The 25,221-nt window shown below is 46.5% G+C and overlaps 1 protein-coding gene across 2 annotated transcripts in view; it reads left to right on the top strand.

Annotated features, from left to right (window-relative positions):
* ITIH5 (inter-alpha-trypsin inhibitor heavy chain 5) overlaps nucleotides 1-12,457 on the top strand; it is an 80,598-nt gene extending 68,141 nt beyond the window's left edge. Inside the window, exons 11-15 of one of the 2 annotated variants that reach the window (XM_082450567.1) lie at nucleotides 390-443; nucleotides 2,419-2,535; nucleotides 3,256-3,633; nucleotides 5,247-5,552; nucleotides 7,292-12,457. In XM_082450567.1, coding sequence (XP_082306693.1) covers nucleotides 390-443; nucleotides 2,419-2,535; nucleotides 3,256-3,633; nucleotides 5,247-5,536 — 839 coding nt within the window. In that variant the 3' untranslated portion in view covers nucleotides 5,537-5,552; nucleotides 7,292-12,457. Of the gene's footprint in view, nucleotides 1-389; nucleotides 444-2,418; nucleotides 2,536-3,255; nucleotides 3,634-5,246; nucleotides 6,890-7,291 lie in introns of those variants that run through there. The other variant, XM_082450566.1, reaches the window with a different exon arrangement.
* The last annotated feature ends 12,764 nt before the right edge of the window (nucleotides 12,458-25,221 follow it).

Here is a 25,221-nt window from a genome sequence, read left to right as displayed (position 1 = left end):
TGTCAAGTATCTTCCCATCATTGTGAAACAGATCTCCAGAACTTTTTCATCTTGCAAACCTGAAACTCTGTCCCCATTAAACAACTTTGCTTTCCCCCCTCCCCCCATAACTATACCTTAAGAATGATAGAATATTTTCTCCTATTATATACACAGAAATCACAGACAAGAAGAATATTATCTAATTTACAGAGGAATAAAATAGTTACGCCTCCTCATTTACACCTTCACTTTGTGTTGCGAGGCCAAGAGCCTCCTTTAAAAGAGATGTGTTTAAATTGTCACAAACATATCTGAAAGCTGTGTTTGACTCCTCTCAGCCCTCTGTACCTCTCGCTTCCTCCTCTTTAATGAATAACGGTGGTGGATCTCTTCCTTCTCCTCTCTAGGGCCTGCTCTCAAGGAACCATACAACCCAAGGATTAAAGTCTCCAAAACCTCAGGTAAAGGAAAGAATGTGCCGGTGTGTGATTTGAGAGTTGAAATGTTTAGGAAGCGGATGACCAGGAATTTCCCGAAGCCAGTTAGAACATGAGCTCATAGGACGAGATGTGAGGGCCCATATTTATTTAGTGCAAACCGGCAGCGTGGGGCAGTTCTCAAAACCAGGATCGTCATTAAACCATCGCATAAACCCCGTGGGTAACACAGTCCTGAGGAGCCTGGCAGGAGCCCTGATAGAAGGGTGGATGGACAGAGCTACACATTCAGCATGATTGAGCTGGAAAGACGTTTGTTTTTAGAGATCTGAAGTATGCTTGCTTCTAGCTTCTGGTGTTACAAATATCTGTGACAATGCAAGGTTTTTAAGCATTATTATTTTATTATTTTCATAATCCTTGGCTTTAGAAGGGAAGAACAGATAACAATGCCCTAAAATTTCCCTTGGCCATATTCCTGGGATTATAATAAAAATCTGGATGGAATAAGGACACAAGGGCTGGGTTTTATTCTTCAGATGTACACATCTGCCTTTGTAAGTCTTTCCTATTGCCTTGCTGCCGATGTGCTGGGCGTGCAGGTTCACATAGCCCAGGACAACCTGGAGATTAGCTCTGGGGAGAGGAAACACATGGTCTCCAGTGGGTAGCATGTCGTTCCTTTGAACACACATGCTTTATGGAATCCAGGAAAACTTTCCTCTTGGATGCAGCATGGAGTAATGACTTCCAGACCTCTCCCCTCTTTTTTGGAGCAGGCAGCATCTTTCCTTATAAAGGGATTTGGAAGATTTGAGTAGAAATAATATGGTGTGAACACAAGAAACTCTCAGAGAACTGTCACGTAGTTATATTTGTACCCACAGAGTGCCAAAAATATGGACTTTTATCTATAATGGGCGTTATTTTTTCATCTACAAAAGACCAGTACCTTGTATTTCTTTATTAAGTTGCCATTCACTGGGTGCTTGAGGCACTTTACAGTGAGATGAACCAGATTCTTCCAAAGGCCCTTCTGAGTCACGCTGGAGGCAGAGAGGGTTTTTCAGCAGTTCCACCAAGAACATTAATTGGCTTGTAGCTTGAAAACACTGAACTCCTGGCCCATACCCCCCCCCCCAGATACAAATGCGTATACATACATGTACACGTAAAGTAGAGAGGAATTCAGGAACACAGTGTTTGGTGTACAAATTAGAGAGAAACTAACCCTCCAGTCTCACGAGAAAAGAGAATTGACGTAGACTCTTGGGAGATATTTTGTCTGTACAGTAAGAGGCAAGACTGTTCATCTTTAGCAGAGGCGAAAATGAGGAGGATGGGTAAGGAAAAAGGGCCAGCCAAACTTTGTGGTCTTATCTGCGGACACAAATTTGAGAGCAGTAAAGTCAGCAGGACCCAGAGGAGGGATTGCCACGGTCATCGCTGGATGCACCACCTGACCTCCTGTTGACTCTGTGTCCTTTACTTGTCACCAGCCCTAAACTGGGCTTGGTCATTACTCCTCATGCAAGGGCTGTGTCCATCTGGCACTGTGAATGACTCAAGGGCCAAGGCACTCTGGTCACAGGACAGGAAGTTCTCATCCACATCTCTTCACTGGGGAGGGCAAAGGGGAAGAAAGTGATTAGCGGAAGCCACACAGGGAATTGAAGAATGTGGGCTCAGTAGTCATGGGGAGTGTAGAGTGATGCCCCGCTTCCCTCTAAAGTTCAGCTGTCTATGTTTGACTGCAGTGTGGTGACAGGAGCATCATATTTGCATTTAGGGGACCTGCATCCAAATATTTACTTTCCACGAACTGACTGCGTAACTGGTGCAGCACGTCACCTTCCTCGTGTAGACACTGAGGATCCACTGTTGACAGGGTTAAGTCAATAACTCATGAGAAAATAGAAGAAGAGTGCTTACACAGAGAAGGTGCCCAATAAATGTCTTTTCTTTCTTTTTCTCTCCCGTTCTCATCCTGTTCTGGCAGCGGATGGAGACCCCCATTTTGTTGTCGATTTCCCTTTGAGCAACCTCACGGTCTGTTTCAACATCGATGGACAGCCCGGGCACATCCTGAGGCTGGTCTCCGATCATGCGGACTCTGGTGAGTTCTGCCTAGAAAGTGAAAGGACTTGAGTTTTGGGAGTGAAAAAAAAAATCCTAATCTTCGCATTCTACCCCACTGCTCAGCGGTGTCCCAGGGTCTCCAAATCAGGAGTAGTGGAAACTGATGGGTAAGAAAATACTGTGTCAGGGCCACACGAGGGTTTTGGGAGCTATAACCAGACACTGAAATGAAAGCAGACAAACATGTCAACCCTCTTTTAAAAAATTTTTATTTACTTATTTTTTTTCACTTTTAAATTTTTATTGGCGTATAGATTTACAGTGTTGTGTTGGTTTCAGGTGTACAGCAAAGTGAATCAGTTATGCATATACATATATCCACTCTTTTTTTAGACTCTTTTCCCATATAGGTCATTACAGAGTATTGAGTAGAGTTCCCTGTGCTATACAGCAGGTTCTTATTAGTGATCTATTTTATATATAGTAGTGTGTATATGTCAACCCCCTTTTTATGATATTTTCACCCAAACCTACATCAGCTTCTCCTACCCAGGACATTGGTCAAAAATCACTCATACCTTCATGCATTCGTTCCTTCCTTCCTTCATTCAGTGGGCACTGAGTGGTCCCTACGTGTGAGCGGAGGTTCTTTGTCCTAGAGGTACAAGAGAGGAAGGAAATTCTGATGAGAAGCCCTCTCGTGAAAGTGGGGGTAGTTTTTCTAACCACTGCTCTCTTCCCCGCCCCCACCTTCAAGGCGTGACTGTGAACGGAGAGTTGATCGGGGCCCCCGCTCCCCCAAACGGCCACAAGAAACAGCGCACTTACTTCCGCACCATCACCATCCTCGTCAACAAGCCCGAGAGGTCCTACCTGGAAATCACGCCCACCAGAGTCATCGTGGATGGTGGGAACAGGCTGGTCCTCCCCTGCAACCAGAGCGCGGCCGTGGGGAGCCAGGGGCTGGAGGTGTCGGTGTCCGCCAATGCCAAGGTCACCGTCTCCATCCAGGGCAACGTGGCCTTCGTCATCCTCCTCCACCTCTACAAAAAGCCAGCCGCCTACCAGCGAAACCACCTGGGCTTCTACGTCGCCAACGGCCAAGGCCTTTCTGGCAACTGCCATGGCCTGTTAGGTAGGTGGCTGCTCTCCACGCCGGCTCACAGCACAGAATTCAGTTTCCCAAAACGAAGCGGATACTGCCCGTATCTTCAGTTGGTTGAGAGTTTCCACAGGAATGTGGTCTTTATGTAGCTCATGAAAAGTCTACTTCTTTTTCTTTTGTCTTCTTTTTTTTGGCACATGGCCAATTTTTCTTTTTGCTTTTTTTTTATACAATTTTTAAAGGTTACACTCCATATACAGTTACTACAAAATATTGGCCATATTCCCCGTGTTGTACAACACATCCTTGAGCCTGTCTGACACCAATAGTTTGTGCCTCCCACCCCCCCCCCAACCCTCTCTTGTCCCTTCCCCCTTCCCCCCTGGTAACCACTAGTTTGTTCTCTATGTCTGTGATTCTGCTTTTTGTTTTTTGTTATGTTCACTAGTTTGTTGTATATTTTAGATTCCACATATAAGTGATATCATACAGTATTTGTCTTTCTCTGACTTCTAATTTCTCTGACATAATAATTTGTCTTATTTCCCTTAGCATAATGCCCTCCAAGTCCATCCGTGTTGCTGCAAATGGCAAAATTTCATTCTTTTTCATGGCTGAGTAATATTCCATTGTGTACCACATCTTCTTTATCCACTGGTCAGTTGATGGACACTTAGGTTGCTTCTGTATCTTGGCAAGTGTAAATGATGCTGCTGTGAACATTGGGGTGCACATATCTTTTCAACTTAGTGTGAAAAGTATACTTCTTGCTTCCTGACACTTTTCTAGAATAGGAATGGGCTTTATAAACTAATTCGCACAGGTCTTTGGGGAAAGGGAGCAAAGAAATGAAGAGTCCTTCTCCCCAGGTCTGGTTCTTTACTCTCAGGGAGAGGATGCAAACACATCCCATGGCCCAGCACCAGGCGGGAGATGCACGGCCCCTCCCCGGGCGGCACCCCTGTGGCTGGGAGCCTCGGGCAGCCCACTCTGCCTGGCTTTCCTCCACGTGCGATTTCATGTGGGCGTTTTTCCCACAAGTAAAGAGGGAGCCACTGCCAGGGCTCGGTTTAGAAAGCAGGATTTCCTGGCACTCGAGCTGGACGCGTCTCTGTGCAGCTTGCCTGGGAAGCTCCTCTCCCAGACGCAGACTGCTGTCCCTTCGGCCTTGGCGATGCCCTCACTCGACCTGGAGGATTCTGACCCTGCTTTCCACACCCTCCGCCCAGTGCACACCCACTAAGTGCACATGTGGAAGGGGTCCTCCAGAGGGAGGAGAGAGGGGAAGACCGGACCCTTCTTCCCTCGTTATTTGCCCCCATCTCATCTTTCCACCTCAGGAGGAGACTGGGCATCTCTGTTTGTGGGTTGGGCATCCTTCCCGTGGTAGCTTCCAGAAGTGGGGGCCACTACCAATACACTCAGGTCTCTCCTCCCCACACCCTCCCCGGACACTGGAAAAGGTGGAGCACCTCTGGGAGACTCCAGCTGAGGACACAGTCACTGCTCTGATGTCATGTATCCCCTTCCTCTGGGTCACACCCGTGCATTTGCTGGTCATCGGTGCCCGAATTGAAGTTAGATTTTGTTCAACCACGTTGCTTGCACTTGACCTAGACCTGATGTCTCTTTTGTCCTCTCAGGTCAATTCCTGAACCAGGAGGCCAGACTCACCGGGCTCGGCAAGAACCCTGCCCATCCTTCCGTCCCCGAGGCAGGCGAGAGGTCTGAGGCCGTCCTCGAGGTAAAAGGACACCAGGTCCCGGTGGTGTGGAAGCAGAGGAAAATCTACAACGGGGAAGAGCAGGTGGACTGCTGGTTTGCCCGGAACAACGCCGCCAACCTGATTGACGGGGGGTATAAAGACTACCTGGCGGCCCATCCTTTTGACTCCGAGACCACCTTTGGCCCGGGCACATCCCGGGGACTCTGACGCCAGCAGCCGTAAGGCAAGAATGTGTGGCAGGGAAACGTCTTCGGGGACCCCGTGGTGTGGTTCTTGTCGCTTGGCAGGTAGCCGCCGCCCATGGCTCACCCCTGGTGGCGGGGAGGTCTACCCTCTGCTTGAGCAAAGGGTGGAGTCAGGATGTTGAAGCAAGAGTGGGATTTCCTGCTCCTCCCCTCCCCCTCCCCCATCTCCAGTAGAGAAAGGTGGTGGCACCAAAGGGCCCAGTCACAGTTAAAAGCAAGTCTCTATCTTATACCAGCTGGCTTGTCCATCTCCCAGCCTACCACAAGGTGACTCTGATGAAGGAAGGTGGCCATCAAGTCTGTTTTCTCTGTGGAAATGGCCAGGTTTGGGCACTCTGCTTTTTGCCTTATACTAATGCATAGGCATCTCTCCTCCTCGTCCGCTGCGTTCTCCAGATGTGCGGCCAACCTCTGCCTCAGGGGAACCTCTCCTTGGACCCAGGCCACGAGTCATACAAATAGCACATAGATTTGATCACTGTAAACCATTCGGTCTTTTCTTAGGAGAGGATTTTCTTCTACTGTGATGTCTTGCCCTTGAAAATTTGTTTTCGTTTTTTAAAAATTGACTCAAAATAGAGACTCCGCATCCCAGATACCGGTATTTTTCTAACGGGCTTTGTAAATCACTTAACTTTGCTGTTGGAGATTCTCCTATTTATTCCAGAAAGCTAAGCGCTTCTAATAAACAGGGCAGCCCACGTGGGTGTATTTCACTGGCCTGTCTCAGTGCTGGAGCGTCGGCCAGCTGCGTGATGCATCTTTCACTTGGCTCTTCAGCCTTGGTCCTGATTCCGACCTGATTTGCTCTCGGTCCCCCAGGAGGTGATAAGTTAGGCTCTTGCAGAACTGGGATGGGGAGGCATTGGCAGCACAGAGCCGACCTACAGGAACCAAACTGCATGTTCTCAGCAGGAAGTGCGGACGTGCTTACAGATCTAAGGAGCCTTCCCTCATCCCAGACATGCTAGGCCAGGAAGTCAGCGTGAGCAAGAGGCTTTGGGCAAATCTGATTCCATCAGGGAGAGGTTAAAATCAGGGGCCAAGGTGGTGTCAAAAGTCAATGACTGTCACCCTCCTCATTGTGGAACCTGTAAAGCCCGTCACATTATCAAGGGGAAGGGAGGTTGATGGTGATCTTGAGACCTCCTCTCTCCCCCTCCTGCCCGGCTCTTTGCTGGACCGCGGAGGTTCAGTAAGGCTGATCCTCACTGCGGTCGGGACACGGGGGGCACAGCAGGGAAAGGAAGGTTTGGGTCAGAGAAATGGAATATTTTGACATGAGACCGAATTAAATAAAAGCTTTTGTGCTGGCTTCATGGAACGTTTCTTCCAGTAGGGAGTGACTCTAGAACTTTCATGCCATGTGGAAGCAGACTTAGCACTAGGAGAGAAATCAGAGCTAAGAAAATTGTTTATCGCCTTTGCCCTTGCCTTCCCATTTTCGAATGGGAAACATTCGAGCAGCAAAATGACATCCACATGTTTTTGTACACCAGGTGGCTGCAGGAGTTTAAGTGAGTGCCAGGGCCATCGGGGGCGGGGGTAGGGGGGTGGAACCGGTTGTGTCTCGGAGTCTCCGTCTCTCTCCACCTTGGGAACCCACCCGACCAGGGCCAGCAGCTGTGTTATTTTTGACTCAACTCAGCTGCCTGTTTTCATGCCAGCAGTGTGAATGCACAGACCCAGGCTGCTGAGAGCTGCTTCCCTATCTCAGAGGGAAAGGAGGAGCCGGAGCTGGGCTGGCCGGGACCTGGGCAGGCTCTGCGGGGACTTTCCTGTTACACAGACCTTGGGCCCAGCTGGGCAGAAATCCCTGCAGCCACAACGCCAGCCCGCTGTGTTAGCGCCTGGAGCCGGGATCTGTGTTCCAGGTGTGGCCTCAAAGCTGCAGACAGGAAGATGTTACTGCAGGACCAGATATTCCAATGGAGTGACCGTCCCTTACTCTCCTATTCAGAAAAAGAAAATGCACATTTTTAAAAGTATTAGGGATGAGCTTTTATTTTAGTGTTTCTACTTTAGACTCATCCCACTTTTCTTTCTCCTCCTTTTCAATTGTATATCTTTTTTTTTTTTTGCAAAAGGTATGTATCAGGGCATTTTCTGTTTTACCCAAAAGCTGTGAGATCTGTGGGCTCCAAACTCCACCCCAAGGTCATACTTCAGTTTTTTTTTTTAAGTTGATTGAGAAATGTCATATTTTCGATTGGCCTCGCATGTTGTGAATAGCAAGGTCTTTTCAAGTAAATGCAGCGGCAAGGAGGGATTCTCTTCTCAGGTGGGAAAACGGAGTCAGAGTGCAGTTGGGTGACTTCCCCCACATCATATAAAAGACTTAGAGCAGGGCCAGACTGAGCCTCCAGAGCTCATTGGTTAGCTTTGACACGATGTCACCATACGGGTAGTCGTTTATTTTCCTTGAGCATTTATAAATAAGGCGGGGTCGGGGATACGAAATGAGCAGTCGAATGAGGTTGAGAAGTACGTTGCAATTAGAGGGGATAAACCTCAAGTTACATCATCGCTAATGTTAATGGGTCCTAACAAGTTGACTGGCTGGGCTCTTCAGCAAGTCTCCACCCCTGGGACCCTAATCTACTCCCTCATCCGAAAAAGAGAGGCATCTCAATGGGTCGTCTTTATGGGTCTCCTAATGTAAAGTTTCACATTCCCCAAATAAAATGGGCTGAACGTTCTCTACCCACTCATGCTAGGCACTTTAATCTTCTTCCATTTGCCTTTTCAGTGGTTTACTAGTTCAGGATGGAGGGAGCGGGTGTTGGGAGAATAACCCACCCTGACCCTCCCTCACAGCCGGGCAGTGTGATGCAGGGCTCTGGGAATGGGAGAGAGCACCTCTGTTTCTGTGTGACATAACATTAGGTCTTTAATTGAATCATGTGTCCTCACAGGTGAATTAGGGACAGGATTCCTTTCTTTAAATGTATGTGTTGGCTGAGCTGAGTGCTATGGACAGAATGTTTGTGTCCCCCCAAATTCATATGCTGAAAGCCCAAATTGAACTCCCAAGGTGATGGCATTAGGAGGTGGGGCCTTTGGGAGGTAATTCGGTCATGAGGGTGGAGTCCTTGTGATGGGATTAGTGCCCTTATAAGAGACCTGAGAGAGATGATTTTTCTATTCTCCACCCTGTGAACATGAGAAGAATGCCTTCTAAAATCAGGAAGTGGGCTCTCATTAGACACCAAGTCAACTGGCACCTTGATCTTGGATTTCCCAGTCTCCAGAACTGTGAGAAATCAATGTTTGTTGTGTAAGCCACACAGTCTGTGGTATTCTTGATATAGCAGCCTGAGCTGACTAAGATGCTGAATCATTCAAGATACAACTTCCTTTTCTTTTCTTCAAGCTACTCAGAATGTATACAAACAATGTTGTTATTAAATCTGGACTCTTGGAACCATTCACACATGTTCCAACTAAAATAAACAGCAAATAAAATAACACAGCTAAGCAAATACTTAGAACTGTGACTTTAAATATTTATCTTAGTCAGTTTAAAATAATAAGTAGGGCACAAGATAGTTCACCTTCAACAGACATTTTCCTTCAACAAAAATTTGTAAGAGAATGACATCTAAAAACAAACAATACACTGGTATATTTGTTTTGAGGGGAAATGGCTAGAGAGAATAAAACTTGTTGATTCTAACTGCACTGCTTGTTTGTAGGAATTTCTGAATTCCATAGAAATATATGTAAATGGAGCAAGTGAGTAATATTGGAAGAATCGTGTTAAAACAACACATTACTGGGAACCTGCTGTATGGCTCAGGGAACTCTACTCAGTGCTCTGTGGTGACCTAAATGGGAAGGAAATCCAAAAAAAAAAAAGGGGGGGGGGATATATGTATACGTATAGCTGATTCACTTTGCTGTACAGTAGAAACTAACACATTGTAAAGCACCTATATTCCAATAAAAATTAATTGAAAAAAAAAAATAAAGTGACAGAGCCAGCAATAAAGCTAAAAAAACAAAACCCCAGCACATTACTGTGTGGAACAGCCAATGTACAGCACCCATTTCTGACCTTTTACAAAACTGTCAAATTTGTAGAGAAGTGTCTTAAACCTCAGTCCCTTATTTTCTGGGGACTTAGGCATCCCAAAGCTTCTCTCACCTTCTTCTTGGGTCACTTGTTTGCCCACACTGACCATCACCTTGCTCGGTACTTCTTCCGTTGGCACAGGGCCTTTCTGTCGATTGTGATTCTGGCATCTCTCTCTCCAGTTCCCGTGGTCAGGCCAGATCTTGCTTAGGTGTTAGATCCTGAATTAGAACCAAAGCAGACCTGGAGCAGGAGTGAGAGAGACATCACTGGGAGGTTGTGTTAAAGAGAAAACTAGCCAACTCCTCATCTCAAGGGCATGAAGTCCACCTCTTCAGGCTTTGGCTTCTTCGTCTCTAATAAAGGGACTGGACAAGGTAATGTGCTCAGATCCCATGATCTTTATCTTCTGCCTGCACATGAAGATACGTCCTAAACGGCCTAAGTAATAAATGCAAAGTGATTCAGTCAATGACTCCAGTCTATTCTGAGATCCAGTGTTCCAGGCTCGGGGAGTCAGAGGAAAAAAAAGTTCCTGCCTCCATGGAGTCCACAGTTTAGAGCAGGAGATATGCAAAGATTGGAACAGAGTGTGAGAAATCCTGCAAGAGAACTCTGCAGAGGCCCAGCTGAAGGGAGGAAGGAGGTGGGGAAAACATTCCAAAGATGGAGACTATTCAGCTGCAAGGAAGAAGTGCATATACAGAGGGACCCACGTGAAATATTTCTTCTGTAAGGTTAAGCAGCTGGGAACAGCTTAGGAATTGAAGCCATCGTCTTACTCCATTCAGTTTCAATCAGTTTTGATCTGTGCCCTGTAGATTCGGGGGTTACTGAGAACCCACAGTGGATGACACTCAGTGAATCTGCAGGTTCCTGTCTCCCTGGACCCTTGCCTGGGTCTGTCTCCAGCCCCGCATCCTTCACTCTTGTCCCCACGTATGGAGAATGCATTGGGAAAGTCACAGAGTGCCACAATGGGTCCATTCAACCAGCAGGGCTCCTGCTGGCATTTAGCAAAACTTAAATCTGTTTTCCTTGAAGTGCATTGGCCTCCATGGCTCCCGCCTTCTGCTTCAGCTTTCTAGACCCCCTCACTCCGCAGCTTTCCCCAGCAATTTGCCTCCTCTTGTGCTGAGAAAACTGCAGAAGGAGCTCCCTCGCTTACTGTGTCTCATAGCATCTTCGTCCTGCTGCCTTCGAGGTATAACGGTCCACCTTCTTCCAGGCTCTGTCCTTCTCGCTCCATCTGGGCAGTTGCCTCAATGACTCCTCTTCTTTCTAGAATCTCCAGACTCTTACTCCCCAGAGGTTCTTCCCTCTTGGTTTTGGATACCCTTCCAGACGAGATCGGGCGCATTCAGGGTGGTATGTCCATAGACTCGGACACCCTTCCAGAAGTCTCCTCCAGACTGAAGTGCTCATCCCTGGCCAGGCCCCTGGGGGCTTCCATCTTCTCTTTTATTTCAGTGTGAGGCTTGTGCTAGTGGTCGGTGTTTGAACCCTCACTTTTTTTACCTCCTAGTCAGTTGCTGAAGTCATCAAATTCTTCTTCTGTCTTTACCACGTTCATCAAACTGTGTCTCAGACGTCACATTACCATTTCTGACATCCAGTTCCAGCGATGGGTGTCTCCAGCCCCTACTACATGACAATTTTGGCCTCTTCCTCTTTTTTTTTTTTTTTATGAATTTATTTATTTATTTTTGGCTGTGTTGGGTCTTCGTTTCTGTGTGAGGGCTTTCTCTAGTTGCGGCGAGCAGGGGCCACTCCTCATCGCAGTGCGCGGGCCTCTCACTATCGTGGCCTCTCTTGTTGCGGAGCACAGGCTCCAGACGCGCAGGCTCAGTAGTTGTGGCTCACGGGCCCAGTTGCTCCGCGGCATGTGGGATCTTCCCAGACCAGGGCTCGAACCCATGTCCCCTGCATTGGCAGGCGGATTCTCAACCACTGCACCACCAGGGAAGCCCTCTTCCTCTTTTTTGAAATGTTGGATCCCTTTGCTTCTCTTTAGAGATTAGAATTTTTTTTTCCTAGTCTCCTTTCCTGCATGTCTTTCCTCCTACCAACCTGTGGACAACCCCAAGGTCATACTGGTCCTTTTAAAAAAAATTTTTTTTTTTTTGGCCACGCCATGTGGCTTGCAGGATCTTAGTTCCCCAACCAGGGTTAGAACCCATGCCCCCTGCAGTGGAAGCACGGACCTAACCATGGGACTGCCAGGGAAGCCCCCATACTGGTCCTTTATACTCTCCACTCCTTCCACCTCGCAATCTCACCCACTTCACGGTCTCAGCATCTGGCCCTGCGTGGACTTGAGGACACTTCCCTTCCGTTATTCTGGCATCACCTCAAACTCTGGAATAAAAGCAAACTTTCCATCTTCAAAGTCTCTGTATTTATATTTGAGGGATTTGGGATCTGGGAGGAAAGGAAGAAGTTCTAGCACAATCTTTTAAAATTGTTACTGTTGCATATAAAGGTGGAAATTGTGTGTGTGTGTGTGTGTGTGTGTGTTGGGTACATTTCCTAGGCCAACTCAAAATTAATTTTTATTGACACAGAGTTCTTCCTGAAAATTCTCTGTTAATCATATTATTTTCTCAAAACAACAGCTGTGTTTGTGTAAGAGAATGGCTGATGTCCTGACTACTCACTGGGAATTTCTGGTTATATAAGAAGAAAATCACAGATCCTAAGTTTATTGATGTGTCAATTAAATCACTTCATTGTACTACAAGTATGAAATGCATTGTAAATACATTTTAGTGTGCTTTTTTGAAACGAATAAATTTTATTTGAAAGGTATAGAGGCAATGTAGAAAATACAATACTGCAGATACTTGAGCGTGAATGAATGTCTGTATGGGAGACCTGCACTGTTATTCCATCTGGGACGTTTCCTACTGGAAGTCTGTTCAGTCACTAGGCTCTTTCCTCCATGAAGGTAACATAAGCTCTCTAAGTGTTACAGAATGTTACAAAAGAAACAGACCTTTCCAGGGGAATGCAGAAACAGTATGTCTGAAGGCTCACCTCCAACGTGAAGTGTATTTGCTTTTGAAGAAGGCTAGAGTCCAGGAGTATTTTAGAAACTAAAAGTTCTCCTGTCTAACTTGGAGGCAACTACATATCCTTTTGATCTCTTCATCGGCCTGGAAAACTAAATAACACTTTGAGACCTTGTGATGAAAACATAGGATAAAACTTTGTATACCATTGAAGGACAGGAACATTTTGAATTGTTCAATGCAAATTTCCCAGAAGAGAAAATGCTTCAAAACAAGTACATTCACTTATTCATTCATTCGACTAATAGGGAGTGGGTGCTAACCATGTGGAGGGGATAGAGGTCCCTCCCTAGCCCATCCTGGAGATACTGTTGTGTGTCATTACTTATAAACAGAGACAGCAGTGTGCCTTTAAAAAGTTCAGGAAAAAAACGTGGGTGGGAAAGGGTTTAAAAAGGAAGAGACTGCTTTCAGTCTGGCTGGAAGAGGTACTGGTATTTGATCTGGGTCCTACAGAATGGGTAAGGATAGGGGGGAAAACGTCTAGGAGTATTTTATATAATAACTTATTTATTTGTAATAAAAACACTATAAAGGAAAGGAAAATAAATTGTATAGAAGAACTAAAATTTCAGGGAGATGGAATGGCCAGCCCTCATCACAGAGCTGACATCTGGCTTAGCCTGCTCTTCTCATGACCCTGGCACACTTTGGACAAAATAGGAGCAGCTTCCACAGTGATGGCCATGATTGCTGGACACCGGATCCAGGATCCCACCTGTGTGTATCAGCTGAGCATCACAGGGCGAAGAAGTAAGGCTGGGGAAGGGGGCTCTCTTGCGTGTCTCTGAATGTTGGACTGCTTTTTGCCACTGGTCTGGGCTCGAAGTGGGCAGGGAATTCTGCGGGCTGGAGACACAGGACTGCTGCAAGTTCATCTTTCTCCCTCTTCCTTAGAAACGACATCCTAGGAAACATCTCCCAGTCGGTAGCTTCCTGAAACAAATCACCCTCCATGCAAAGGACACAGAAACACATCTGGGGAGCTGGGGCGAGGAGAGCCCGCTGGAGAAGGGGGTCCCAACCCCCCACCCGGTTAAATAGAAGTGGAGAGAGACAGAACTCACGTGCACATCTGGTGGCTTTTAACTGTCACTTGTCTTCCTTGGGAGAGGCACAGGCAATGCAGCTCTTGATGTGATTAATGAGCCTCTGGCCGCACCTGGCAGAGAGAGACTCATGCTGAGGAGGTGGAGACACCAGGAACTTTCCTTTTTCTCTGTCAGACACTCAGCGCCGTGCTAGGGCAATGTGCCCTAGTTTCCATGGAGGCAATAAGCAGACCTGGCGGGCAGGAAGAAAGCAAAGAGCCGACACAGACCAAGATCAGGGTCCACAGGCCAAGGAGGCTTAGTTCCCAGAGGCTGGAGAACCGGAGGATGGGAGGTGCTGGGAGGGCTCCCACTGCCTGAAGGTAAAATACTTGAAAAGAAGGTCTCCTGGGTCCCTGCCAACCTCGTGTGCACATCCTTTGTCACCGCAGATCACATGAGCCACGCAAAATTGAAGGACGACCTGCCCATATTTAGAACCGGTGACAGATTCTGAGGTTCTACTGAGGTCCTGCTGGCACAGCCCTGGCTTCTGCACCCATGCAGGGTGGGTGCACTTTCCGTCCCCTGCTCCCTCTTTCTTCCCTGCCGTTTGTCTGGGGTTCCCTCGCCCCAGGGCCTGAGACCCACCGGGGAGTTTAGGTCCTATCACCTCTGATCTGCTTGCTCCGTTTCCGCTCCAGGCACCGCAGTCTTGTTGTTTGGAGGAAGAGTGAATGCGGGAGGGGCCGGGAGAAGTAACGATGCAACTTCCCAATCATTAGGCAGCCGAAACAGAGCTTGACAGTTCACAACATCTGGTTTTTTTCTTTTGTTTTACTTTTATGAATTGATTTCATAAACTCACATAAATTCACAAAGCAACATGTACAGGATGTTACTTGCCACTTTCTAATAATAATAAAAACAAACACATAGACACTACGAAATGGCTTACATGATTAAAATGTACACACTACTGTATATAAAACAGATAACCAACAAGGACCTACTGTATAGCACAAGGAACTATACTCAATATCTTGTAATAACCTATAATGAAAGAGAAACTAAAAAAAGAATATATATTTATATATGTGTATATATAACTGAATCACTTTGCTGTACACCTGAAACTAATACAACATTGTAAATCAACTATTTCAATAAAAATTTTTAAAAAATAATAATAGTAAATGAATCAACTTGAAAAAAAAAAAAAGAAATGGCCTAAATGGTCATCAGAAGACAGTCATTAAGGGCACATGAATACCACAGTTTATAGCTATTAAAACTAGCTATGTATTATATAATGTGAAATACAGAAAGCTGTGTAACGTGCATGAAATTAAAAACCAAGCTGCAGAAGAGAATGTACAGAATGACCCTGCTAGATCACAACACCTTTATGTTTAACATCTTTGGAGTCACAGGCACTTCTGAGCACCTGACAAAATAGGACGTCTAAAATATGAAAAAAAAAAAACTAGCTCTCAGGTTAATTTCTTACTAAAGCTCTCCAAAGCAGAAGCGCTCTTGCTGCCGTATTCAGGTGGCAAACTGCAGTCAAGCCTGAGCACCTTGTGCTGTGACTTCAGCCTGATTCACCCAGGACAGGTCCTTAAGTGACCCTCGTTACCCTGGTCTGCTCCCAACTGACTGTCCCTTTAAGGGAGCAGAGCCTCATTCTAGGCACAATACTTAGAACTGTTGTCGTTGTTTTCGCCCACCAGCTCTTCAATTCCTTCCCTCTGCAGGACTTTCACATTTAGACTAAAGCAGTTCCCAAGCCCTCCCTGCAAGTTCAGGAGAGGCAAGCCTACTCTTTCTGGCTTCTGGGGTCACGGTGGAAGCTGAGACCTGGTGACCTGCCGATGACCACACGGTCTGGGCAGCCGGGCCTGCGTTATCACCCCTGGCAGAAGCCAGCGCCTGGGCGCCCCTCTGCCTGGGCAGCTAGGGTTTCCGCTGAATGGACGGCGGGAAAGGGGAGAAGAGCTGGGCGGCTTCAGCAGAACCTGCGGTCCCAACACGGGCGGTCCCGGGCGGCCGCTGCTGGGGAAGAATGGGGCTTATTATGTGTGGAGGGGAGGGGGCGGAGAGGTGTCAAGTGGAGAAAATGGTTGAAATCCAAGTGTCGGGGATGCTGGCAGCCCGGCGCCTGCTGTTAGACGGTCAGATGAACCCTGATAAACCCCGAGGCACTTTCCCCTCACCCAGCCTGCTCCCCTCCAGGCCCGGAAACTTTAGCATCACGTGGAGAGCGAAGGGGCGGGGAGGGGTGGGGGAGATGGTCTGCTGGGAGCCCAGGGAGGGGGCTTTCTGCATCACCAGGGGGTCAGCGAGAGGCTTACTGTGCTCAGGTCAGGCTGACAGCACTGGTCTGCTGACATAATGGGGTCTGCAGGGGAAGGTGCGTGGCCAGAGGGACCCTGCTGCTGGGCCCCAGGCAGGGGCGATGGGGAGAGGGAGGGGGGCAGCAGGAGGGCTCGAGTCCAGGAGGGCCGCGACGAAACCGCAGTGGTGGTGACCAGAGGCTGGGGACGGAGGACAGTGAGAAGCCCACCTAAAAAACACGCCGTGGCTCCTGGAGATTGGGGTGGCCTCCCTGCTGGGTGGAACCCAAACTTGTGTGCTGGATCCCAAAAGCCTCAGCCTCTGTGCACAACAGTGTGAATGTACCTAATGCCACTGAATTATACATTTAAAAAGCGGTCAAACATTGAACTACCATGTGATCCAGCAATCGCACCTCTGGGTATACATCTGAAGGAAATGAAATTATGATCTCAAAGAGATATCAGCACCACCCCAACCCCCATGTTCATATTATTCACAAAAGCCAAGAGCCAAGGTATGGAAAGGCCCTACGTGTTTGTCTGTGGGGGAATGGATAAAGAAAATGTGGTACATACACACACACACACACGCACACACACACACACACCGGAATACTATTCAGCCTTGAACAAGAAGGAAATCTTGTATTTGCAACAACGTAGATGAACCTGGAGGGCATTATGCTAAGTGGAATAAGCCACACAAAGAAAGACCAAAAAAAAAGATTTCGTGGAAACAGAAAGTAGAAAAGTGGTTGCCAGGGGCTGGGGTGGCGGGTGCGCTGGGGGAAGATAGGGAAGGGTTGATATAGGGGTACAAACTCTGGGCTATAAGATGAATAAAGTCTGAGGGTCTCATGTATAACATGGTGCCTATAGCTGATAACACTGTATCATATAATTGAAATTTGCTGAGAGAGTATTTAAAAAATGGTCAAAACGGGACTAGAAGAGATATTTGTACGTTGAAGCATTATTTACAATAAACAAGAGACGCAAGCAACCCAAGTGTCCATCAGTGGATGACTGGATGAGCAAAATGTGGTCCATCCATATAGCAGAATAAGATGCAGCCTTTCCAAAGGGCATCCTGACACAGGCTACAACATGGATGAACCTGGAGGGCATTATGCTCAGTGAAATAAACCAGCCACAAAAAGACAAATACTGTTTGAGTCCACTTATACGAGCTATGGAAAATGGTCAAAATCATAGAAGGAGGAAGTAGCATGGTGGTTACCGGGGGCTGGGGGAGGGGGAGGGGGAGGGGGGAATTGCTGTTTAATGGATACAGTTTCCCATTTGCCAGAGGAAAAAGTTACGACTTCACAACAATGTGAATGTACTCCGTGCCATGGAATTGTACACTTAAAAGTGATTAAGATGGTAAATTTCATGGTACTTTTTAAAATAGACTAGTTTTAGAGCCATTTTAGGTTCACAGCAAAGTAGAGAGAAGGTACCCAGATTTCCCACAGACTCGCTGCCCCCCATGCCCCTGCCTTGCCCACCATCAGCATCCTCCGCCGGAGCGGGACGTTTGTTACAATCGATGAACCCTCACCGACAAATCACTGTCACCCAAAGTGCTATGTGGGTTTTTCCGCAGTAAAAAAAAAGTGGGGGAGAAAAGTCAGTGCAACATTGATAGAAAAGCCTGACAAAATGCTTAATGAGAGCAAATTATAGACAAAACTTTTAGGAACATGGATGCAAAAGTCTTCAACGTTGGCTAAGAGAATCTAACTACATTAAAAGAATAACCTACAAAATATGGTTAAAGTGGTAGATTTTATGTTCTATGTACTTTACCACAATTTTTTTTAAAACCCCCGAGTCCTTTACTTTCCAACCTGAAGAACAAAACCCTCAGGGGCTCCAAAGTGAAGTGGGAAGACCAGCTGGGCATCAAGGCCAAGCCCATGACCATGGGAAATCCCAGGCAGGCACCAGAATGTTCTGGCTCCCAGTCAGCGGCTCAGCTGGGTGACAATGGGGCAGGGCCCAGAGGTTCACACGCTCCTAGGATGTCTGTGACTCACGGTTTAGCTTGGCCAATTGGCGGTGAACATCTGCGGGTGAGAGGGGACCCCAGGTCCCTCAAAGCGGGGGCCTTGATCCTTAAGAAGAGGGTCGTGTACTGACAAAAAGATTCGTGAGAGGCAGGAGGCAAAGAGAAAAAGTACAAATGGAATACAGAGCCAGAAGTATTTTTTTTTAATTTTCAAAAGAAATACCTCGCTTCTCTGTAGGATGGGTTAGGGTAACTCCTCTCTCTTCTCTTTTCTTTTCCTCCCCGTCGTCCTCCTCCTCCCCCCCTTTCACCTCCCCCACTGCCTCTCCCCCCCCTCCTCCTCTTCCTTCCTCTTCTCCTCTTATTCTCCATATGAATCCTTTACATCTGCTTCCATGTTTCTTCATAAGTCACCCAAGTGTTTATACATAAGCCATACAGCATATATATAAATTAAATATGTATATACATATATTTAATTTCTGACCTGAAGGCATGCTGGGATTGACACATTCCGGTGATCATGTGACTGATCACATGATCGGCTTCTTTGACCCAAGGCAGACACTGTGTCCGTCACCTCCCTTTCCCATCTACACACCCAGGACACTTGACCTCTCTCATGGCAAGAAGCTAAACCTGGAAGACAAAAACCATTTAAAATGACTAGTATTTGTCATAATTCAAAATCATCAAAATGGACTACCTTTCAGACCACTGCTTCAACAATTTTACATCATTTTTTTCAAAGAAAGAGGAAGGTACTTGGTTGATGTGGTTCTGTGAGTTGAGTAGTAGATACTCCAAAATTACTTCTACAATTATTGCAAAGATATTCAGCTTTCTAGTCTATTATTTTAAGCTACCAACTGTTGAGAAGGACTTTGCTTCACTTGTGAGTAGTTGGCAAGAGATAATGTGTGTGAAAGTGCTTTGTTCTTTCACTAGAAGACATTGCATTAGCCTCCTCGTTGGAAGAACTTTGAAAGGAACATTCCATGAAGCAAGCTCTCCAAGGGGAGGGGTGGGGTGGGGGAGAGAGAGAGAGAGAGAGAGAAAGAGAGATTTGAGAGAACACAGTGCAAAATGCCCCTCTGTGCTCCCACTGGCAGTTGGGCTGAAAGCCCTCTATTTTCAATGACAAACAAAGCACAATTGTTATCTGATTGCAAATAATACACATTCACTGTTAAAAAAGAACACCTTGGAAAATGAGAAGACCACAAAGAATCAATTTCTTTTTGATTTTTAAAATCTTTTTGGGGTCCTTTTGGGGGGAAAATGTTTTCAAAAGAGACCTATTTCCAGGAGATTATCTACAAGGAATAAAACACCTCTTCTGACAGTTTAGGTAAGCCATGTCAGTAAACAGCAGGAACATGTATTCTCCAAAGTGAGATTCAGGATCTTTAAAATTGAGAAAAAATTGAGAAAAAGATTGGTTCCCCATAGTCCTGTATTATTGGATTTTCTGCTTGTGACAAAGGCAGAAGGACTCCTGTCCCTCTCCAATGAATGTCCATCTGACCCTCAAGAAAGACAAGTGACAAATGGAGAAGAGCACTCAGTGAGCAGTAAAGGATCTGGTCCTCCCTGGGCTGTAACTGACCACGTGGCCTTGGAAATGTCCACGAATGCCTCTAAAGCATCAGTTTCCTCCCGTGTAAAATGCAGAAGATCTTAGTGACTGCCTCCCAGTGGTTGAGAAGAATCAAGGGGCTGATGCATGGAGAGAATCTGGGGCTGTATCTGGCATATACTAAGTATTCAAAAGCGATAGCTCTGTATCCGATAAACAGCCAAGCCACTGAGCTTCTCTACTAAGCAACCTGCCTTGAATCATCACACATGCCTCTAGGTAATTAGGATACCAGTTCCGAACTAGCCTTTCTGAATAAGACAACAAAGACTTGGGTTTATCCAAGGAGTGGCCAGCTCGCTCCCAAGTGATCTTTTTCTGTTTACTTGGCATCTGATGCCATGAGTCTGCCTGGTGCCATGAGACTCGCGGGATTTGGGGGAAGGTGCCAATCGTGGGGGTGGAGGAAACCTCATCTTGTTTCTATCTCTCTGCTCTGCTGGGAGTGAAAAGTGTGTGATTCCCTGGACTATACGCCAGAGAGAGAGTTAGAAGGTGCCTCTCCAAGGATGGGAATGAATACTGCACTCCTGCCCTGAATTCTGTGGCAGACACTTTATCCCCACACATTGTTCCAAAGGCTACTGCTGCCGGCGGGAAAAAACAAGATGCAGCGATAGGACTGAGCTGACCCTTTGTCTACTAATCTGCAAGGCTGAAACCAATCCGGTCTGACACGTACTGTAATTGACAAGAGTGGAATGGATAGGACCCCTGCCACCTGCGCCGTTGGGGCCGCCTGACCGCACTCTTTCTATTGTATAAATGACGACACTGAACCCCTGTCTCGGTTTTGTTCTTAAAATTGGAGTTTTAGTGCCTCCATGAACCCCTGCTTATTTCTCATACACAGCGCTAAGACTTCCTTTGTTGTATGGTGTCTTTGTCAGCTCTGGCCACCATAACAAAATACCACAGACTGGGTGGCTTAACCAACAGATATTTATTCTCACAGTTATGGAGGCTGGAAGTCCAAGATCAAGGTGCCAGCCAGTGTGGTCCCTGGTGAGGACCCACTTCCTGGCTTGCAGATGGCCACCTTCTTGCTGTGTCTTCATATGGAGGAGAGAAAAGGTGATCTCTCTGATGCCTCCCCTTATAAGGACACTAATCCTATTAAATCAGGGCTCCACCCTTATGACCTCATTTAACCTTAATTCCTTCTTTACTTCAAATACAGTCACATTGGAGGTGAGGGCTTCAACATATAAATTCTGTGCGGACACAATTCAGTCCATAGCATGTGGTTATAACTCGGTCTCTACATTCCTAGATCCATGTCATTCATGGAACAGGTGAGCTGACAGCATTCTAGGCAACTAACCATGGGAAGAAAGCCTTCGGGGAGGAATGAGGAGGCTTGGATCCCTGTCTTGTCCACCAAAGCTAGAAAACCTTTAGGCAGGTCCTATGTACAGGGTCCACTAGGTTTCCTTAAAATTGGATGGAGACCACTAGTGTGGCAATAAATGTTTTAAGAGCCCTACAAGTTAGTATCACTATTAAGGTCTGACCCCATTAGTTAAGAGGGGAGGAAGGTACATTCTGCAGCGATCAGAGCTCTAAACATGTCTCGGCCAAGAATAGCTTCTTGCTCACAGGAAATGATCATCAGGGTGACCTGGCTTCTCCCACAGAGATGTGAACACAGTTCGGGCAGCTGCCACACACTTGGGGCCAACTTGTGCTTCTCCCCATTGTCAGGAAACGTGAAGGAAAATTATCATTAAGCATATAGTTCACAATTATATATGGCAAAGGAAGGAATGATGCTTTGGGGACAGTGAATCGAAATCAAGTAGAGGCAACTCTCAATTTTTCATGGCAATGGAAATCACAGAGATAAGTCATGAAATCTACAAAATCCTCCCAGGCTCAAGGGAACTCTACTGAGGTTTCTTTTCTGCCCTAATATGTGTTTGGTCAAAACTGCTTCAAAATGCATAAAATGGACTGGTTTATGTTCCCCTGGAGGACCAGAGAAATGGCTCAAATGTGAGTGGCAGGTTGCATCCCTATAATCAGTGCTTGAATAGCCAAGAGGTGGCCAGATCTAATCGTCATCCTGGCTCCAAACCTCACCACTCCCTTGAACACCAACCCGCAAAACTGTCAGAAATGTCACCAGAATTCTTCCCATGGTCCAGCCTAGGAAGAGCAGAGCAAGGTTGGTGGCCACCTTCACAAACACCATGGTCAGCAAGTTCAGGAGGGACTGCCCAGCCCAGGCCGTGGCTTGGGGAGAGTCACCTGGAAGGATCGGATGAACCCAGTGGTAACCACTGACTAATACCCACCCTGGGGGCACCCACAGGATCACATCAGGCCAACCAGTGAAATTTTTGGTGAATTCAAAGCTTAACTTCTAACTGAGACATCTCTACTTCCGGGCCTTGGAACTTTAATGACCAGTGCCACCTGGCGTCCAGCGCCGATATTCCTCTTTTATAGTCAGCAAAACATAGTGAAGCAGGGAAAAATACTTGTCCCCTGGCCCAGAAAGTCAGGGGGCCTAAGCAGTGGGACACTGTGTTCTATTTTCCTAAATGTGCTGGTTTGATTGTGATGACTTTCCATTTCCCAAGGTGTTAGACTCTTCCATCAGGGTGACGACGCGGTAACCACTTTCTCCCCTTTGCTGCTGCTGGTACTCCAGAATCTGACTCAGGCGACTTCCTAGCAGACCCTACAGCTCTCCACACACCTCTCTGTTTTCTGTGGAACTAAACAACCCCCGGAGGACAGGGATTCTTGTCCTCACGGCTGATACACGGGAGGCAAATAATACACACGGAACAGACAAAAGAACATAGATGGACTGAGAGTAGGGCTGATTTTAACTCCGATCATTTTTGTTTTTCAAAACTATGTTTCTCGCATAGTGGAGAGAAGCAAGAGCCTGCTTGCTCTTGCTTTTTTGTCTCCTTTCTTTCCATCTTCCTCCAATTTCCCTCCACATCACCTTCCAACCTGGTCTGCACGTAATCATGCATGGATTCTATCATCATTTCCCAAATAAAGGGACACATACCACCATTCTTTTAGGTTCTATACATAAAAAAACAATTATATGGTATCGAAGAGTGAGAAAGTTATTCCCCGTCCAATTCTCTTTCCATCTTTCTGATTCTGACAAGGAAAAGGACAAGGTCCGAGATCATGTTACTATGCCTTTAACACCTCTCAAATATCCTTGTTAGCAAAGAAATAACCTTGTTAGCAAAGGCAACCATCACAGGCAAAACCAACAGCAGGCAACAATATCCATCTGTAACTGAAAAGTTTTATTTCCAAACCAGTAAGACTAATGTGTTTTCAGTACCGATTTTAGTGTTCTTTGCAAAGTAAACTTACAAAGTTTACCAAGTCAGCTTAAGGTAAAATATTAAGGAAATCATTGTAAAGGCAGTACCAGTTTATGGCAAGAAAAACAGGAAGGTGCTAGATGGTATGGGAATGACTTAAGTTGGGAAAAACTTGGACAACCAGGCATCTTTTCCTTCTTCTCGCTGCCTTTGTGCACATCCGCACCTGGCGTGCCTTTCCAGGACTTGCTTGGCCATTTCAGAAAAGGTTAGGAAAGCAGTGAAAGGTGCAGCCAGAGGTGGGCATGGCCCAGATGGGTGCTTCTCCTATCAACACATTGTCTCTGCGCTGCATCCTTGCATCGACAAGGCCGCCCTGTGGACCACAGTGAAAAATTCAACCCCTCTTTAGCTTTCCCTGGGGCTCCCACTTTGCAGCGATACTCATGAGCCAGGCTCAGCTTTGTAGAATCTCATTCATCAGAATCACTTTAAGGCTAACAAGCTGGCCCCTCTGCCGGGGCCACATGTGGGCAGATCGGATGTCTGGTGGCTGCCGATGCCGGCGAGATTGACAAAGAAACATGTGATGACTAAAGGTCTCAGGAAAGAACCAGGGGTTTCCATTATCCTAGGCTTTCTGGGTAATGCAATCTGAAAATCAATTCTCATTAAAAACAAGTGATACTAAGACCTCTGACAGGTTACATCTTAAGTGATAATTAAAAGCATATTTCCTGACGCTTAGCTGCTATGAAATGCATCCCTATTTATGCCACAGAGGGGGTCTCAGGCTAAGACCCTGTGGACAGTCATTCGCTCCCCCAGGAAACCTCATAGTTCCTGGAGTGTCATTCATTATTTTAATCTGATTTTCTTTACTTAAGTGAAATAGAACCTGGCATTGGCATTCTCTCTCCAATTCCACCAACAGTCCTTAAGAAGCAATTAACATCGTCATAAACCAAGGAAGGAAGATTTATTTTGCACAAATACAGACTTTAGTGCAACGTGTGGATGGACTTTATGAATTATCAACAGTACCCCGCTAAGCTTTGTAAACCTTCCTCACTTAATACAAGGAGACATGGTGGCCGAGACGTTAAACTCTATTTGAGGTGTCCCAGTGGAAATCTCCATGTCGGGGGCCCAGAAGTGAGCAGTGGGGCTGACAGGGAGGTTCAGACTTTCAGAAAAGTATGAGAATATTCACGACGGCCGATAATAGTTACTGATTTGCCCTTTTGGATATCAAGATGTCGAATTTTATCTCAAAAACTATTGGCAAACATGGAAATGTTCAGGATCGCTTTCTTCTGAGATTTGCAGATTATCAAAACATGTCATGAAGGCACAGGAAGAAGCCACCAGGTCAAAAGAACAAAAGTGTGTCCATTATATGTTGTTTTACCTTCCCAGGGCTACCATAACGAAGTACCACAAACTGGGTGGCTTCAAATAGCAGAAATGTATTGTCTCACAGTTCTGGAGGCTGGAGTCTGAGATCAAGGTGTCAAAGGCCATGCTCTCTCTGAAAGCCCTAGGGGAGCATCCTTCCTCACCTCTTCCAGCCTCTGGCAGCCCAGGTTTCCTTGGTTTGTGGCACCATTACTCCAATCTCTGCTTCTGTCTTCTCACTGTGTTTCCATCTTTTCATCTTCTTCTAAGGACACCAGATATACTGGATTAAGGGGCCCGCCCTATTCCAATATGACCTCATCTTTTTTGGTTTTTTTTTTAGACAAAGTTTTTTTTGCTAGTTACAGCAAAATTAATACATATTTCCTACTAAATATTTAAGAAGCATGGAAATCCATAAAAGCACTTGAACTTCTGTGTTCTTCTTTTTACTTATGTTGGGAGCTGGCTGAGGGGTGGTGGGAGTGATCTAGGTTATTTGGAATCCTAGTCCCAAGGCCACGGAGCCAGAACATGCCTGGAAAGGAAGCTGTACTGGTCTTCAAGGTGTTCTTGTTTTTGTTTTTGTTTTGTTTTTTATGTTTTGGCTGCATTGCATGGCATGTGGGATCTTAGTTCCCCGACTAGGGATCGAACCCGCGCCCCCTGCATTGGAAGCGCAGAGTCTTGACCACTGGACCGCCAGGGAAGTCCCCAAAGGTGTTTCTGTCAGACGCTCGTGAGTCCTGGAGGGGTCCAGGGTGGAAAGAGGCCT

This window comes from Balaenoptera physalus, assembly GCF_965194825.1.
Source record: "Balaenoptera physalus genome assembly, chromosome: 2".
Taxonomy (NCBI): Eukaryota; Metazoa; Chordata; class Mammalia; order Artiodactyla; family Balaenopteridae; genus Balaenoptera; species Balaenoptera physalus.
This window is presented reverse-complemented; position numbering and strand designations above follow the sequence as displayed.